This window comes from Drosophila kikkawai, chromosome 3L (assembly GCF_030179895.1).
Source record: "Drosophila kikkawai strain 14028-0561.14 chromosome 3L, DkikHiC1v2, whole genome shotgun sequence".
In the NCBI taxonomy this organism is placed as follows: domain Eukaryota; kingdom Metazoa; phylum Arthropoda; class Insecta; order Diptera; family Drosophilidae; genus Drosophila; species Drosophila kikkawai.
In genome coordinates this window covers 23,316,885-23,333,512 of record NC_091730.1, presented here as the reverse complement: position 1 = coordinate 23,333,512, position 16,628 = coordinate 23,316,885, and the positions used below count along the sequence as shown (strand labels likewise).

The window sequence follows — 16,628 nt, the reverse complement described above, 5'->3', positions numbered from 1 at the left end:
TATTCTCTTGTTGTGATGCTAATTAAATCATTTATATAGTTAATTATTACTTTTTAAATTAGCTTTAATGGAACGAGAGTCATAGAACTGATGTTAATTTATGTGGGTGGTTCAACGAGTTTAGTTTCAGTAATCCATAATCACGCCCTTCAAAATACGCTCGGCCTCATGCTTGTTTTCCCTATGTAGCATGGGCGACTTATAGACCTTCTTGGACTTGAACTCCAGGCACTTGGACTGGAAGACAAATGGTGGCATGGGTTGGTTTTCGCAGGTCAACACATGCATGGCCGACCGCAGCTCCTCGGGATCCTTTGTGACGCTCATGGACTTGATGAAGTCCACCAAGCGCTGGTTGTCCTCGGTGAGGCGACGCTTCTCCTCGAGCATCAGCAGATTCTGGGCCTCGGCCATCGCTTGGCGTCTCCAAAAGTGCTTCATGTTCTTGTTGAGCTCTACCAGCTGCTCCTCGGTCATGTCCACGTGATCCTGTAGGTTAAGGGTCTGCAGCTTGAACTGCTCATCCTCCTGCACTTCGGTTTCGTCGAAGACCTCGCCGCCCAGGATCACCTTCTCCGCCTCGGTCTGCAGCTTCCGGCAAGTGATCGACAGGGCCAGGAGTAGCTCCCCGCTCTTTACATGCTTCTCCATTTGCTGCGATTTTGGTGAGATTTCGGTGAGGAGAGTTGGACACTTGGGGCATCCGAAGATTATTCGCTTACCTTGGTCAATTCGTAGCACTCGCCGGTGAGTATGCGCAGCTTCTCGTGTGTGATATTCCGATCCATCTCCTGGTTGAGCTCGATCTTCTTGCGCACGTTGGTAAAGTACTGGAACTCCAGGCGGAGGTCGTTCAGCGTGGAGTTGTTCTCCGTTTCTATGCGCACCATCTCGCGATGGAGTTCCGCCTGCATGTTAATGTACTTTGCCTCCTCGGCGTTCAGCTTGCGCGACTCCTCCATGAAGGCCTCTTGGCGCTCGGTAAGCCAGCTGATTTTCTCGTACTTATGGGCATCCAGCTCGGTGCTACGCAGCGACTCCACGAAGTCGTTGAGCTGCTGCTGCATCTCTAGCATCCTGCTGGCTACCTGGTCTCGGATGCGGAACCTGTTCTCGATCTCTGTGTTGACGCGATCGTCGCGCTGCTCTAAGTAGATGCTGTAGTCCTCCTTGAGCTGGTCGCGCGTGATGATATTGCTGGCATGGATTATGTTGTCCGTGTTCAGATGCATGGCCTCCACTTCCTCGGTGCGGCGTCGCACCTCGTCGTAGTAGTCGCGCAGCATCTCGTCCGCCTGCTGGGCGTACATCGTCCTTAGCCCGCCGAGCATCACGTGAAAGCAGTCGCTGATGTGGTCAGCCAGCTCTATCGTCTTGCTGAAGCAGAGAATGTGCTGGTCCTGCGTCTGGGTCATATCCTCCAGCAGCATCTTAATGTGGTCCGACTTGGCGGCGATCTGGCGCTCCGAGCGTTCGCCCCAAGAGATCATTTCCTCCCTCAGCTCCTTTATCTTGATCTCGCGGCACAGCTCGTGCCACTCATCGTTGCCGCGCTGTTCCATGCGCTTGCCTATCTCCAGTTCTCGCATCAGTGCATCCTGGAAGGATGTTTAATACAAATTCCAGTTTAACTAGCGTTTAGTGGTTTATTATCCCCTTACAGGGTATTATTAGGAGTGAAAATAACTTAAAGCAAGCTTATGCTTGGTGCCAAATGTACATACTTACCCTCATGATAAGGCGCTTCTCCGCGATAACGGCCAATCGCTTGGCCTCCTTTTTGTTGGCCTTCTTCTGGGCTTTGGTCAACTTGGGTGGCCCTTCGGGCTCCTTTTCCAGTTCATCGAGATAGTCAAACGTAAGTCGTTGTATGTTGTCCAAAACTTCCGCCATTTTGGCTTCGTGTATATGACAATTAAGTTTAATAAGGAAATATATAGGATTTTATAATCGAAATATTGTTTTATCCAGATGAATTTGTGGCTTGGTTATAGTGGTCTTGAAAGCTAAAGCAAAGTTAGGGAGAGTTCTTTAAAATATAATTACTGCTAAGCTGTGCAATTTATTTAAAGTTTTATCTCTCAATAGAACAGGATTCTAGCCAACTCAAGTTCTTTTAATTATACCTTCTTATTAAGGTAAATTTGTTGCTAAAATTTAAACTTCAGTGCGACCGTATTTTAGTTTTTCTACAAAAGCTTGGGGAAAGCTCTCCCGCCAAGGTAACTTTGAGCTCTCTCTGAATTTCGGCGCAGCATCTAAAGCTACGCCTGGCTGTGATTTCACTCAGTTGACTCTCAAAGCTTGGCTCGCGCGGTTGTTTATCGCTCGGACGGCAGGAGCAGGACTCCCCAAAGGAAGCAAAGGGCAAATCCAACCACTTGGCCACTGAAGGCACGCCACATCGTGTGCGCTGTGTTTTATTTTTTTTTCCCGGCTTGTAAACAAAAATAACTCTGCTGCCAACGAGAGGGTGGTTCAACCCCCAAAACCGCCCCAACGAAGCCAACTACAAAGCTTCGGACAAGGGCACTCCCGGCTGTCCTGGCTGGCAACTTTTTCGGGGTTGCAGACGACGACGACGGTTGGCAAACAAGCTGCGAATGCGACTTTAAATGTCCATAAACATTCAGCGCAAATAAAATAAAACCGAGCACCTCTCTTACTCGTATCTCGTATCTCGTTCTGCAAGTTTATAGTGTATCTCGTGCAACGAAAATGAGCGAATCCGGCGGCTATCAGAAGCTGCCGCCCGGCTGGGACTGCAAATATGATCAAGCGACGGGCAATTGGTGAGTCTCCACTGAATGCAACCCGATGTCATAAATATTTATGCTTGCATTAAGCGCTTTATATCGCGAATAAAAAGAGTGATTGGGGAACCTGACCCGGACTTGACTGTACCCACAAGATGGAGCGGTACGGCAAAGGGCGAAGCGGAGGGGGGAAACCTGATAGGTTGCCCCGGGAGGCGGCTGATAAATTTGCGTGCCTTGCCCTGGATGGGTACCTCCCGCGGTGGGTGGGTGGACTCCAGTGTTGGTTGGGCGGTGATTTGCGGTGGGTGGTGGGAGCTCAAGCTCCCCGTCACTCGGCGACTTTAAAATGCCAAGTGGGCGGCGACGGGAGTCCAATACAGTGAGGGTTTACGACGTTTGCTTTTACGGTAGGGAAATTATTCAAGGGTTTTTGGCGGAGTTCATCTATGAATACTTTCCCTACAAATAATGTGGGTTTAATGATGTGTACTCTGCTGGTTTTATTGGAAAGCTGGATTTGATTTAAAATGAAAAATGTTATCAATATGTTGAAGTATTTATAAGTTCACTTAAAGTATTTATAAGTAATTAAAGTTGATAAATTAGGTTTTTTGTGATTGCTTGGTAAATTAAATACAAATACTAAAATATGGAGGATTATTTTACAAAGAAATAGCTACAAAATCTGGTTCATTGATATGTTTTCTGATGTAATTTAGAATAGGGATTAATGTCGTAATTTGTATTTAATTGTTCCAATCCAGTTAAACTATATAACTTATACATTTAAGAACCCATTAAAATGAATAGTTAACTAAATAAAATCATAGTAAGATGACCAAAAGTTGTACCATATTAGATTTATTAAATTAATTGCTTATAAATCAATTATATGAAACGGCACAAATTAATGTGGTATCCAAAACCAATCGAAAACACATTTCATCAGTAAACAAATAAATAAAAGGTGCTGATAAGCTTTAACCTTTGAACTCTGAAGCACCCAAGTGTCACCCCCGCCTCTTTAAATGGAGCTCTCCTAGTAGGAGCTCCTTATCCACTCCAATTGGCCTCATTTTCAGATGCATAAATTGTGTCACTTCCGCGTCGTTGGATGCCAGCGGGTTCTTTAACTCCTAGAGAAATCTCTCTCTTATAAAATTCCCATTCCCCCAGCGGGCTTGTGCAATTAAGCAGCCAGCCCAAAGACTCTGTCATACGTTAATTCAAGGGGCCACTCAGCCGGAGACGAGTTTGTTCTCCGTCGACTCCCACTCCGAAATCAGAGCTGAGATTGCCTGCCAAACGATGGAAATGATGACGACTGCTCGCCCGCCTTTTGGCAGCTACTTGGCACGTGCCTCGCTTTAGAGCTCCTTCACTTCCTTTACCCTTTACCTGTCCGCTTCCCCCAGAGGAGGCATCAACATGTGGCCAGCATCCGGGTCCGAGTCGAAAACCGTTTCCGTATCCGCAGCCGCGTCCGAAAACCACCACCAGCCAGCCGGCCGGCTGTAAAAACCCACCCTTCGTCGGGCAGCTCCAGCCGGAGCTTTCGAATGGCCCTGAGCGGGCATTGGGCTCTGAAAGGGAGGTCATTAGATGGCCTTTGATTCGCGCCAAGCTCATTATGTCCCACTCTCGATTCCCCTTCCAGCTATTACATAAACTACCTGACCAAGGCCATGCAGCTGGAGGATCCGCGCGGACGCAGTTACAGGCAGCTACAGAACGAGCGCTGCTCCACGGAGTCGATAGCCTTGCAGGTAAGGTCCCTCGCTCGCAGTCCTTGCACTTATCGATTATCCTGTGCACTCGCACTGTGGCACTTTGGCTCCTTGCAGCAGATGGTCAGTCAGACGCAGACCTCGCACAACAGCTCGCCGTACCACGTCCATCCGAGCAACAACTTGACGGCAATTCGGGCCTTTCAGGAGCGACAGCAGCCCACGCTGCACAACATCTCGACCAGTCCGCTGCTCTCGGCCTCCTCCAGGGGACACTTGGTAAGTGGGCCAACAACTATTATTCTTTTCGGGCAGAAAATTAACAAGAAATGTTTGTGAATTGCTCCAAATATGGCATGGCATTAAATTGGAGGGGCTTAGAAATTTCTTTAAACTGTTATGACAAAGGCATTTTGAGTTTATGAAAGATAAAAGACTTAAAAGGGTGTCGGTAATACATTCCACAGATTATAAATCGATACAGATTAAACAAGGCCATAGAAACCTATTCAGCAAAGAACTTTAATGAGCTTTACATTTTATACGGAAAATGTTGAGGGATCTTTAAATCACCAATGAGAATAAATGCTTTTCCATGCACAAATAATTGCCAATTTAGTTAAGTTAACAAAAAATTAATAATAATAATTTATTTATTAATGATTGACAATAAAATATTAATATTCTCTTTCCAACCTCACAGGAAATGTCCTCACCCTTGCCCTTTCAACGGGCTCGCTTGGGTCCAAATCTCTCGAGGCGCTCTACGATCCAGGAGACCTCGTTCACCAACCAGGCGGAAACGGATGCGGTGGTGACCAAGATCCAGAACATGTTCCCCACGGCGGGTGAGCACCACATCCGACTGCTGTTGAAGCGGTAAATAATTGTTTGAGCAATCCCCTCGAGCTATCGTGCTAATCCCGCCAATCTTACTTACGTCTCTGTCTTCTCACACGCTGCCTTTTATGCCTAATGCCTAATGCCGCTTACTGCACCCACGATTAACCCACGATCAAACCTAATCCCACGCTTACTAACCCACGAACCCACAGCTACTATAACAGCGAGGCCGTTGTCATCAGCGCCCTGCAGGTGGAGAAGCACCCGGTGACCATGCCCGGTCCCTTCGTGACGCCGCCCTCGCAGCGGCACCTGTTCCACAGCAGGTCCGCCTTCTACATGACACCACCGGCGCGTCGTCCGGACACGGTGGCTAGTCGCTGCACCTCGCGCACGGCCAGCCCCCTGCCCGGCGGACGCTTCGGTAGTCTCGTGAGCGTGCAGAGCGGTCCTGGCGGCACCGGCGGTCACCAGGTGCACCAGGTTCTGCCCCCGGGGTCAGCTGTGCCGCCGGCTCTGCACGGATCGCCGCAGTGGCGTAGCTCGCCCAGGCCGCACTCGTCGCCCAAGATGAAATTGAGGTTCGCTGGGGGTTACAGATTTTTGGCGTACAGATTAAGGGTGTCCGTTAAAGAGAGAGATGGATGTTAAAGAAAAAAATACTGGCTACGAAAGATATTTTAAAATAATAATAGTTTATTTGCAATAAAGTAGTTTAAATTTTTAAAATTGGGAGATAAAGAAACTAAGAACTCCCTTGCCTGCAAAAATGTCCGCTCAAGAGAAAGGAAGCTCTCCTGGAGATTAACTAAATATCTGCCTTAATATGTACATATTTTTTTTACAATATGGTAATATTTCCGTATTAACACTTTAATTCAATTATGGGAATGGTATTTTTGAAAACTATCAATGTTGTAAGCTACTTTGTCGAAGCTACTTTCACTTCTCTTAAGCTAAACTTCAGTACTAATTATTAAATATTAATCATAGGATATACCCTAAATAACACACCTTTTATCCCCCCTCAGATACATGAAGAACATCTTTCCCAAGGCGGATGAAGAGCTGCTCCTGGATATCCTGGCTAACGCGGACAACAACGTGCAGTTTGCCTCGGAGAAGTTGATTTCCCTGGGCTACACAAAACGCGAGATGCAGCAGCCACACAGACCCAACAATCGGCCGCCTGAGTTGGCCCCTGATCAGCAGACGGGCGGTGACCAGGGTACGAAGCATATCCCACTGCGACCCAAGGAATACACCGAGGAGGAGAAGACCAAAAGTGAGTGGATCCACGGATCGAATAGCGCCTCTAATTTCCTTTATTCTCAGTGCAAACGTTGCTCAAGGAAAAGTACCCACAGATTGCCGAGCGCATTATCTTGATGGCTTTGGAGTCGGTGAACTACGCCGAGGATCGGGCTACACAGATCCTGCAGATCGTGCAGGACGAGGATGAGCAGAGGGTTCAGAAGCAGGCTCCACCGAATCCCAAGCACCTGGAGCTGACTAGGACTACGGCAGACGAACAGGTGGACGGTCTGAGGGCCGACGACAGGTAGCTCATGTCCCGAAATCCCACTTCGATCATGGCCAAGGTCGTTGCCACCCGCTTTCTGCCCCACCAACACCCTTTCTCTCTTCGCCCCGCCGCTTTATCCGTTTGTTAATCGACTGCCTATTTTCTCTGTGAACTTTTGTTGCCGCCTAATGACTAAACCGAATCCCCGAAACCAAACGAACCACACACCACTGTCCGCTTGCTTTGCGCCATGCCACGCCACGCCATCCGATCTCATCCAGCCTGCTCACCGTGGTGGTGGAGACCAAGCCTGCCTCCTCATCCGCATCTAAATCGAAGCCACCTCACAAGCGCCACATACTGCCATCCATCAATGTCACCACACCGTCGACGGCCACCACCCAGATCATTCTGGGCCCGGTCACGCCGATGGCCACTCCCACAGTGGAGGAGCAGGAGGAGCCGCCGCATGTATCATCCATCTCGAGCGCATCCTCATCGCATTCATACGCCTCACCCGCACAGTCACCCTGCACGGGCATCCTGCAGCAGGGCTACGAGCGCCTGACCACCAAGGGCATCCTGGCCAGAGGCACCACTGGCGCTGGGGAACCGAACACGCACAGCTACAAAAACAACAACAGCATCAGCGGCTACCTGCATGGCTCCTCGAATGCTAGTGCTAGCTCCTACTCCTCCTACTCCGCATCAATGACGTCCTCATCGCTGGCCTCGGCCAGCTCGGCCCAGTCCAACACCTCATCCATTGCGAGGGCAACATTTGAAAGTCGGGCACGCGCCAAGACAGACTCACTGAAGTATGCCCGATACCGTAACCTTTACGCTAAAAGTAGAGTCAGTCGTTGCGCATGCGTTCTTTTTGGAAGGATCTTGCATGGCAGGGAATCCTCTGTTTGGAACTCCTCTTATTTTGTTCTTATCCAGGTTGCTCCTTTACTTTGGCATGCCTAACGCTTATTTACTGTCTTTCAATTGCGATTTTGTTGTTTAATAACGGTTTGAAATTCCCCCATGCAGGATAAGGCAGCACTCCTCGGGCTTTGGAAACTCTCATAATTCGGAGTCGGCGGAATTCCAGTCCATTATCGAGCGAATGGCCAGCTTGGGACCCAATGCCCAGCTGACGAAAGGAGCGGATGAAAATCTTCTACTGTGAGTGACTAATTTACAAAGGAATTTAAGGATTTTATGTTCTTATTTAATATCGAACTTGTACCTCCACAGAGCGGACTATGTGACCTGGAATGGTCCCAACACCACTCTATTGCAGAAGCACTCCACTCAAGGATCGGATGCCGGCCTCTTGGCAGATCGCGGCTACAAGCCAACGGGCAGGAACTCGGAACTGTGCAAAGGAGCCCAGGCTGGACTGGCCAAGGGCAGCATCTATGCCCGGGGCAGCAACAAGAGCCCCAACATCAAATGCAACTAGGCGGGATAACCCACATCCGAGTCCCCGCTATAGTGCCAAAGAGGGAGGACAAGCATCTTAGTGGCGACTAGCCAAGCACAAGCCTCCATAAATCCAGACTTACCACTAATATATGTGTCATTAGGTGTATTTTGCTCTACACATTGTCCCCTGAATCCTGCCCGCACACACGTCACGTGTAGATCCCAGAAAAACCAAAAACACACATTCCATCCAAGCTCCAATTATTTTTTAGTAACTCGTAAATAAACACAGACTTTAAAACTAGCAAACTTACTTAATATAATGCGTGTCTGGAGAGAGGGATTATGTTACAGAAAAGCACGAAAAAGGGTGGATCTAAACCTCGTCCTCGTTGAGGAGCATGTTGGGAATGCCGTCGGTGATGGGGAATACCCTACCGGTTTCGGGACACTCCAGTTGGCCCTCGAGCACGTCGATCTCGAAGAGTAGGTGATGGAGCTTCTGAAGAAGGGCCTCGTTTTCTCCAATGTTTTCCGGCTGAACGGCTGGTATGTCTTCTGTTAACTCCGCCTGGAAGGACATTTTTTGACGCATATCACTAGGGTTCTTTAGAGGATAGAATCTTAAATTACTACGAATTAATTACTAAATACTAATAATAAAAAAAACGGAAGTATATTCCAAAAATAACTCATGGATAACTCACCACCTGGGCGGCACCGTAGATCGCCGACCAGTCCAACTTGGGTAGCAGTCGCTCCACAAAGGTGGGATTAAACTCCGTCTCCACCACTTCTTTTTTGTTTATCTAAAAGGAAAAATAACATAAATTCCGTGAAACAGTCAATGGAAATATCAATACAGGGAAATCCTGATACGCACCGTCAGCTTGAGGGGGAATCCAACCTTTACGCCCTTGATGGCCATGGAAGTGAGGAAGTTGTACGTGCTGAGCTTCATTCTGGCTACTTAAATCCTTCTATCCACCCGTAATTAAAGTAGGTTTAAGTTTTCAAACAAATGTTTTTGCGGCGCACGTTGTGTTTTTCTGCTTCTTCCCACTAGTGCTGGCAAAACAACAAAGCACTATCGATATTATCGAAAAATCGATAGTGGAAAACAGTTGTGGCAAATAAAATAACTCAATTTACAACACTGTTTACCATATGTGCGCTATCGATAGTTGCGAAAGCCCATATCGATAATAGTTGGCAACATTCGTTTTAGTTGGCAACGCGGTTATTCTTGGTTTTGGTTTTTCACCCAACTGTCGCAATTTAACGTTTTTTAGCCGTTTCTAGATGTTAGTTGGGCTAGAAAACCATAGAAAACATTGTCTGAGAAAGGAATAAAGGCGTGAAGGCTAGAAATGGAGGACATATTCCACTGGTGCCGCGAGGGCAACTCAATCCAAGTGCGCCTCTGGCTAGACGAGACGGAGCACGACAATAATCTGGGGTAAATCTCAAAGAAAAGTAACACTTTCGTCGTGCACTTTCTTAGTACTTTAAGCTATCGCTGGAGGAAATTCCACTGCTTTCTGAAGCACACTGCCTTCCCGGAACCCTCTTTAGTCACCTTCTCCGATACGCCCAATGTTTCGAGGCTCTTTCGAGGCAGTGACGTCATGATTTATTCTTGTGTTGTGTAAACAGACGAATCGAAAATATATGCATGTATGTCTGCGTTGTGTGTGCATATCGCGAGCATAAAACCTGCTTTCCACACAGTGATTACCTATTCATTTCCATAACCTGGCATAATATATTTCTGTCTCGTACAGGAATAAAAATTGATCTTTCAAAGGGTTTTTATTCTCAATTAGGATCGTTTCTTTTCTACATATAGTACCTATTTGACCTTACAAACTACAATTAAGATATTTTATCTCATTTTAGCGATGACCATGGCTTCAGTCCGTTGCATTGGGTGGCCAAGGAGGGCCACTCCAAGCTGGTGGAGACCTTGCTGCAGCGTGGAGCTCGTGTAAATGCCACCAACATGGGCGATGACATACCACTCCATTTGGCGGCAGCCCACGGCCACCGTGACGTGGTCCAGATGGTGAGAGCTACAAAATACTTACCCACTCAATCCTTTAAACACTCTCAAACTGTTGTAGCTACTGAAAGAACGTTGCGATGTGAATGCGGTGAACGAGCACGGCAACACGCCGCTTCACTATGCCTGCTTCTGGGGCTACGACATGATCTGCGAGGATCTGCTGAACGCGGGCGCCCAGGTGGGAATTACCAACAAGGACGGGCATACCCCCATCGATAAGGCCAAGCCAAGTTTGGCCAAGAGGCTGCAGGATCTGGTGGAGAAGAGCGGACGCGAAGTGAAGGTGATCAGCTTCAAGGAGCAGAGCTGGCAGGGCATGAAGACCAGGTCCAGGGACGCCACATTGTCGCGCTTCAAGGGCATCAGCATGGGCGATTTGGATCTGCACACCAAGCTCTCGGTGACGCCGTCGGGCGAAACCTGGCGAGGACGCTGGCAGAAGAACGATGTGGTGGCCAAGATCCTGGCCGTGCGCCAGTGCACGCCGCGCATATCGCGTGACTTCAACGAGGAGTTCCCCAAGCTGCGCATCTTCTCGCATCCCAACATTTTGCCCATCATTGGCGCCTGTAACTCACCACCCCATCTGGTGACCATTAGTCAGGTGAGTGTGTAACTCCAGCTATGCTTTGCGATATATTTATGCTTTCTGTTTAATTCCCAGTTCATGCCGCGCTCGTCGCTGTTCAGCCTGCTGCACAGCAACACCGGCGTAATGCTGGACACCAGCCAGGCGGTTAGCTTCGCCCTGGACATTGCCCGGGGAATGGCCTTCCTGCATTCGCTGGAGAGGATCATACCCACATATCACCTGAACAGCCATCACGTGATGATCGACGAGGACCTGACGGCGAGAATCAACATGGGCGATGCCAAGTTCTCGTTCCAGGAGAAGGGACGCATCTACCAGCCGGCCTGGATGTCGCCGGAGGCTCTGCAACGCAAGCAGGCGGATCGCAACTGGGAGGCCTGCGACATGTGGAGCTTCGCCATCCTCATTTGGGAGCTGACCACACGTGAAGTGCCCTTCGCCGAGTGGTCGCCGATGGAGTGCGGCATGAAGATCGCGCTGGAGGGGCTGCGCGTCAAGATACCGCCGGGCACTTCGTCGCACATGTCCAAGCTGATTGGCATCTGCATGAACGAGGATCCCGGCAAACGGCCCAAGTTTGACATGGTCGTGCCCATTCTGGAGAAAATGAAGCGCTGAAGCCGGCGTTGAGTTGGAGCAGCGGACGCCAAGCCAAAATGTGCCTTGAGGAACCACAGTTTTGCCAACTAATTGTAATTACCACTTTGTGTTAACTTTGTCTAACTGAGCCTAACCCAAAAAACCGAACCGAACCGTGCCGCAAGGCAGCCAAGTGCAGTCGGAGCAAGTGAGTGCTTGTTCCCTGTCTAGAATTTATGTTTCTTTGTCTCACCTGTTTTTTATACCTATGACTTACCGTCGATGTTTTGCGCGGGTGCTCGATTTGTCGTACATTTTAAGTTCGATAACCATTAGGATCGTATTTATACAGAAAATATATTTGTTACTAATTAAACTCGAGTCCATTTTATGCCCAGTGGGAGGCGGTACAAGTTGCGTGGGTACAAAACGACAGCTTTTCCCGCCGAAGCTTTTCCACTGCGAAGCAAAACAAAGCAAGAGCTTTTCGCAGTGGATGCAGATGGGGATGCAGCGGCGCAGCGGGTGGGGGTCGGGTAACGTGAGCAAGGCGTCCCTGACCTGGTTTCCATTTCATGCACGCGATTGTGTGCAGCTAGCGTGGGCAGCGCGAAAACTCGGCGGCAAGGCAGGAGAGCGCCGGCGTGGGAAATTCTCTCGGAGAGCAGCAGAGAATTTGTGTTTGTTTTTAAATTTTATACATCTTTTCAATCTTTTAAATTGAAAAATGTTCTTTTATTTTTTAGGTATCATTATTTTACTCATTTGTCGGTTAAAAATGTCAGTTTTCAAGTTAGATTTTTGATTTTTTGTTTACATTTTTGTGTGATTTTCATGTAGTTTCCTAAATCTTATTTTCATTACAAAGTTTTTCCTTGAATTTCTATTAATTCTATTCTATTTGTATGTTTGGGAAAACAAACTTACTTTTTCTTTAATCTTTAAGATATATTCGAATTTATTTTATTAGACTATTGATATATACTAACTAACCGTAAAAAGGACTTAAGCTTAATAATTCCCAATAGAATAATCTGAAGTGAGTACAGTGCTAGATAAATTTCTTGGCGTATTTATAATCCTACTTAAATTTTTTAATCCTCGAAAAGGTATTTAATTTGGGGTCCTGCCAATACTGCTCTCCTCTCTTGGTCGTTCCGGCTCTCACCGGCTTGCGGCTCTCTGTTTATGTTTTTGCGGCAACATTTTGTTCGGCAAGCCTGCACTGCAGCGAGCCATGTGATTGTTTTGCTGGCTCGCTTCGCTCTTCCCTCGGCACATCCTGTGGCAGGTCCTTTAGCTGGTGCTGCTGCCGCCGCAGCGGCAGCTTTAAAAACTTTTTGCTGCATTTTGTTGTCGTCGTCGTAGTCGCCGTCGTCCTGTCGCTGTCGCTATCGCAGTCGCTGTCGTAGTCGCCGTCGTAGTCGCAGCTCAGAGTCGTCGGTGCTTTTCGGGCCCAGAGGCTGGTCGCTCGGTCTCCGGAAAAAACGGCAAAACTGCAGTGGCCAAAAGCCGATTTACAGTATTCCACGCCAGTTATGACGGCAAGCAGCATTTCCGCCATAGCCAACGTTTAGTGTCTCCGCGGAGCCATCTCCGGCATTGTGGCAAAATTTAATTTTAAAACTGAAGAAAAGTGAGAGCTTCGCGGGGTTTGCCCCAAAGTGAAAGTGAAAAAATCCATGGCATCTTTTAGGCGCAGCGCATAAAAGAGACGCTCTCCGCTTCGAAGGAACTCACTCACTCACTCACTCACTCACACATTCCTTGGGATCGGCGGTGCAGCTGCTTAAATGTATTTTAGTGACAGCTCTCAACAACGGCCAGCCCCTTGGAGGGCCGGCAATCCATGGAGTATTCAAGCTCCACGGGTTTGAATCACATCATCGCCGAGGAGGAGGACCAACCGCCGCAGCAGCAGTCCAACAAAGCCAGGTTAGTGTTTATAAATACTGGCTGGGCTCACAATGTGTGCCCCATTTTTATGACCACACCTGAGAGGAGCCAAAGGGGGCTTTATGGCTATTTTCTCTTTCAATTAACCATACAATTGGCCGGGATAAAACGGGGAACGCGGAACGCGAACGTGGAACTTTGGTGGCACACACAGTTTGCCGCAGTTACTCCATCATTCATTTGGCTGACGAGTGAGCCACTAACCTACTTCCTTCACACACAAAAGCCGCAGTTGCAGCAGCATCTGCTGATGTTGCTGCTGCTGCTGCCGTGCTTATTGTTGCTGCTGCCGCAGATGTTGCTGCCGGCATGCCACGCCCACACAATGGGCCTGCCGAGATGACGTTGGCGTTGATGAGTGAAAATGTGAAAATTACTTGGCAGGCTGATGGAAATAAACGACGACAGTGCATTGCAAATGACGAGATGCACTCGCACTCCGCGGAGCCCACGCGAAGATGGGTAAAAGTGCCCCCAGTTCATCCTCAAAGCGATCGAGGGTCGGCTGCATAAATCAAAAGTTCCATTTTGCAGATTTCAGCACTGCAGGAGCGGAGGAGCAGAGGAGCAGAGGAGCAGAGGAGACGCTGAGGAGCCGAGGCGCTGAGCAACAGAGGAGCAGCACAAAGAGGCACATACATAGAAAGGACACGAGGAAGGAAAAAGGGCTCGGAAACGGGCGCAGGCACGGGCATGGGCTCCTTGCCAACCTAAAATGCCACATGGGCAAATATTTCACTTGTGCTTTCGAGCGGCGCATTGAAAAGCGAAAATATTGTGACAATACAAGCAGCAACACAGCAGCAGCACCAACAGCAACATCAGGGGCAGCAACAGCAACATCGGACTCAAGTGGAAGACACTTGGGTGAAGTGCATAACAACGTGGAAATATTGTAAAGGCAAACTACAACACAGACTAGTAGCTATGGGCATTTCCATCAAAAATGATAATCAACTCAGAGAACAGATTTTAAATACATCGAATATAGATTTAAGTCACAAAAATATACTTAACAAACTGAGATTACAAGGATTTTAATATTTAAAAGCTTTAAAGTAATATTTTTTAATCTTTGACGAGGAAATCCTATTGATAGTTTTTAATATATATTAAATTTTAAAGAAATACATTAAGCATTAAATACTTTATATTACTTAAAATATATAATGAATACATTTCCATCAAGAAGAAACAATACGAGCGGGACGTTTTTGTTCTTTGGAAATGTCCTTATAACTACAAAATGCAATGACAGTAACAGCATCAGCTTCCACAAAGTGGGAAAAGGACATGTGGAAATGCGAAAAGAAGCCGCAGGATGTGAGAAGATGCAAAGCATCTATTGATTTTTATCCCTTCGGGGCGGCTGGCTTTGGTTTGACTTTGTTTTGGGGCTACCCTAAGCCACAGGGCGTATGAGTAATGCCCCAGCCAGTTGAGCTGCGTATACTTGATTTATACGGCTCTCTTGAGGTGGCGTCGTAGCCCAGCTGGAAATGCAATAAATCTCGAGATTTGCATAGACTTTAAAAACCTGAAAAGCAAACAAACCAACAGCAAGACCTCTTAAATTTCAAGCACCGCACAACTATCGATCAAAGTGGGCTAAAGTCGGCCGCAATACTCCGAGCGTTTGCCACCCACAAGAACGCTGATGTTCAATAAATTCTGTGCCGGTCCGAACTAGGGAAAATGGCCAATTACGAGGCAAAACGAGTTAAGAATTGTGCCAGCAGAGAGATGGCCGATACAGGAGCTCCTCCGCATTTCCCCGACCCCGTCTTGTACATATATATCTCTTGGAATAAATGGCCATAGCCGCCTGCACTTAACATGAATGGCCATTTTTCCAATCAATTACGTACAATGGGGGGAGGGAATCGGAAAAAGGTTTGGGAAGGGAGGCAATGGCACCGGATAATAGAGGAACGAGCTGAAAACGTGCAAGGCAAATAAACAAAGGTGGACGACTGGGGAGGGAGGTGGTGTGAGTCAAACTTGAGCTAACGATAATTATTTGAATTTTTAAGCAACGCTGCGGTTTTTCTTTGCAACAATTACCTTTGGCATTGACATTGCGGAAACTCGAGGAGGGAAATTCCTATGGCCATCGTCATCGGGAAATTTTTTTACAGGAAAAAGAGGATTAAATACCAAAATAATTGAATTCCTTAATTCTTTAAATTATATTAATATTGATAACAAGTTTTCTTGTACATACGATTTATTTTGTATTAAGGACATTGTGACTTTTCTCTTTCCTGATAAAATAAAACACATTTTATTTTTCAGACTGCCTGTGATTGGGAGCTATTTCAAGATTGAATCGCCGACCGGATCGCAGCCGATCGCAGCTTTGGGCAGCCAGCGTTGCCTCAACACGCCCCCGACCACGCCTAGCAGTCCCCTGCGGGAAGCCCCCCAGAGTCCCTCGGACGGACACGTCTCGTCATTGAGCTCGCACTCCGGATCGGGATGCAGTGACATCCTGTTGGGTGAGTCCTTAGTCTGCGTCTGAGTCTGAGCCCGGGGCCTGGGGCCTCCCACCTCCCATCGTTCTATTTGATTGCATTTCCCCGACTGACGGTATTTATAGCTGCCCACGAAACAGATCATGACCCAGGCAGGAACCTAAAAAAGGAGAAAAATCAAAGGAAATAGGTGTCGACGAATGGCAGCAGCATTTTATTGAGGTTGCTGACATTCGCCTCTAGCTTTTTCCCTTGGCTTTTCTCTTCCTGCTCCCAATCTGCGCCACTTTTGGCTTACTTTACCCTGCATGCCACCACCAGCAGCAGTGAGTGGGAAAAAAAGCTGGCCAGAAATACCAGCCCGCCATGCCACAATCTGTGCCACATTGCTGTCATGCACTTGGGGAAAAAGTTTAAACTAACAAATTATATATATTACAAGTTTCTACAAAATTAAAATTTGAATATTTGTATTTTAAGCAATATTGTATATGACTTGTTAATAATATTTAAATTAAATATGTACAACAAATTCTACATTTTAATTGAATATAATTTACCAGATTGTTTGGTAATATTTATCTCATAGACGGTTAGAATCAAAAACGAACTAAAATTTAAGTGCCCTTGTGTAGCATTAGGTTCCCAAAAACCTTTAATTACTTTCTAATTCTACAACAATGTTTTTTTTT

The 16,628-nt window shown here is 47.3% G+C and overlaps 5 protein-coding genes across 11 annotated transcripts in view; 3 read left to right on the top strand and 2 right to left on the bottom strand.

Annotated features, from left to right (window-relative positions):
* Positions 1–119: 119 nt before the first annotated feature.
* Positions 120–2,025, bottom strand: LOC108085814 (dynein regulatory complex subunit 2). Its single transcript, XM_017182564.3, has 3 exons — positions 1,729–2,025; positions 723–1,598; positions 120–654 (listed from the first exon to the last, which is right to left on the bottom strand). The coding sequence occupies exons 1-3, from the start codon at positions 1,891–1,893 to the stop codon at positions 127–129; spliced, it is 1,569 nt and encodes a 522-aa protein (XP_017038053.1). The 5' UTR covers positions 1,894–2,025; the 3' UTR covers positions 120–126.
* A 279-nt stretch (positions 2,026–2,304) lies between these two features.
* LOC108085829 (uncharacterized) lies at positions 2,305–8,493 on the top strand. Of its 5 annotated transcripts, none has more exons than XM_017182584.3 (10): positions 2,305–2,792; positions 4,417–4,525; positions 4,607–4,765; positions 5,190–5,365; positions 5,542–5,910; positions 6,361–6,614; positions 6,665–6,890; positions 7,136–7,672; positions 7,893–8,027; positions 8,100–8,493. In XM_017182584.3, the coding sequence occupies exons 1-10, from the start codon at positions 2,719–2,721 to the stop codon at positions 8,305–8,307; spliced, it is 2,247 nt and encodes a 748-aa protein (XP_017038073.1). In that variant the 5' UTR covers positions 2,305–2,718; the 3' UTR covers positions 8,308–8,493. The 5 variants fall into 5 exon arrangements, with proteins under 5 accessions (XP_017038073.1, XP_017038072.1, XP_017038074.1 ...); XM_017182583.3 differs by having other exon boundaries at positions 4,604–4,765; XM_017182585.3 differs by lacking the exon at positions 5,542–5,910 and having other exon boundaries at positions 4,604–4,765.
* Positions 8,494–8,519: 26 nt separating this feature from the next.
* Positions 8,520–9,337, bottom strand: Trmt112 (tRNA methyltransferase subunit 11-2). Of its 2 annotated transcripts, none has more exons than XM_017182588.2 (3): positions 9,154–9,337; positions 8,978–9,079; positions 8,520–8,877 (listed from the first exon to the last, which is right to left on the bottom strand). In XM_017182588.2, the coding sequence occupies exons 1-3, from the start codon at positions 9,229–9,231 to the stop codon at positions 8,647–8,649; spliced, it is 411 nt and encodes a 136-aa protein (XP_017038077.1). In that variant the 5' UTR covers positions 9,232–9,337; the 3' UTR covers positions 8,520–8,646. The 2 variants fall into 2 exon arrangements, with proteins under 2 accessions (XP_017038077.1, XP_017038078.1); XM_017182589.2 differs by having other exon boundaries at positions 8,520–8,841.
* A 145-nt stretch (positions 9,338–9,482) lies between these two features.
* Ilk (integrin linked kinase) lies at positions 9,483–11,882 on the top strand. The gene is made up of 4 exons (XM_017182590.3): positions 9,483–9,729; positions 10,170–10,335; positions 10,394–10,939; positions 11,000–11,882. Exons 1-4 carry the CDS (start codon positions 9,641–9,643, stop codon positions 11,543–11,545), a joined length of 1,347 nt encoding a protein of 448 aa, XP_017038079.1. The 5' UTR covers positions 9,483–9,640; the 3' UTR covers positions 11,546–11,882.
* Positions 11,883–13,355: 1,473 nt separating this feature from the next.
* LOC108085827 (Ecdysone-induced protein 78C) overlaps positions 13,356–16,628 on the top strand; it is a 44,373-nt gene continuing 41,100 nt past the window's right edge. For both annotated transcript variants that reach the window (XM_070284929.1, XM_070284930.1), the window contains exons 1-2: positions 13,356–13,441; positions 15,758–15,960. In XM_070284929.1, coding sequence (XP_070141030.1) covers positions 13,356–13,441; positions 15,758–15,960 — 289 coding nt within the window. The remainder of the gene's footprint in view (positions 13,442–15,757; positions 15,961–16,628) is intronic.

What these genes read in the sequence shown, in the direction of transcription:
- LOC108085814 (XM_017182564.3), bottom strand. Translation starts at nt 1,893, where the DNA reads ATGGCGGAAGTTTTGGACAACATACAACGACTTACGTTTGACTATCTC. An exon ending in AGAAGCGCCTTATCATGAGG is followed by an intron (nt 1,599 to 1,728) that starts GTAAGTATGTAC and finishes ACATCCTTCCAG; the next exon opens with GATGCACTGATGCGAGAACT. An exon ending in AGTGCTACGAATTGACCAAG is followed by an intron (nt 655 to 722) that starts GTAAGCGAATAA and finishes CCAAAATCGCAG; the next exon opens with CAAATGGAGAAGCATGTAAA.
- LOC108085829 (XM_017182583.3), top strand. Translation starts at nt 2,719, where the DNA reads ATGAGCGAATCCGGCGGCTATCAGAAGCTGCCGCCCGGCTGGGACTGC. An exon ending in CCTCCTCCAGGGGACACTTG is followed by an intron (nt 4,766 to 5,189) that starts GTAAGTGGGCCA and finishes CCAACCTCACAG; the next exon opens with GAAATGTCCTCACCCTTGCC. An exon ending in GGTCTGAGGGCCGACGACAG is followed by an intron (nt 6,891 to 7,135) that starts GTAGCTCATGTC and finishes GATCTCATCCAG; the next exon opens with CCTGCTCACCGTGGTGGTGG.
- Trmt112 (XM_017182588.2), bottom strand. Translation starts at nt 9,231, where the DNA reads ATGAAGCTCAGCACGTACAACTTCCTCACTTCCATGGCCATCAAGGGC. An exon ending in GATTCCCCCTCAAGCTGACG is followed by an intron (nt 9,080 to 9,153) that starts GTGCGTATCAGG and finishes TTTTCCTTTTAG; the next exon opens with ATAAACAAAAAAGAAGTGGT. An exon ending in TCTACGGTGCCGCCCAGGTG is followed by an intron (nt 8,878 to 8,977) that starts GTGAGTTATCCA and finishes TATCCTCTAAAG; the next exon opens with AACCCTAGTGATATGCGTCA.
- Ilk (XM_017182590.3), top strand. Translation starts at nt 9,641, where the DNA reads ATGGAGGACATATTCCACTGGTGCCGCGAGGGCAACTCAATCCAAGTG. An exon ending in GAGCACGACAATAATCTGGG is followed by an intron (nt 9,730 to 10,169) that starts GTAAATCTCAAA and finishes ATCTCATTTTAG; the next exon opens with CGATGACCATGGCTTCAGTC. An exon ending in ACCGTGACGTGGTCCAGATG is followed by an intron (nt 10,336 to 10,393) that starts GTGAGAGCTACA and finishes AAACTGTTGTAG; the next exon opens with CTACTGAAAGAACGTTGCGA.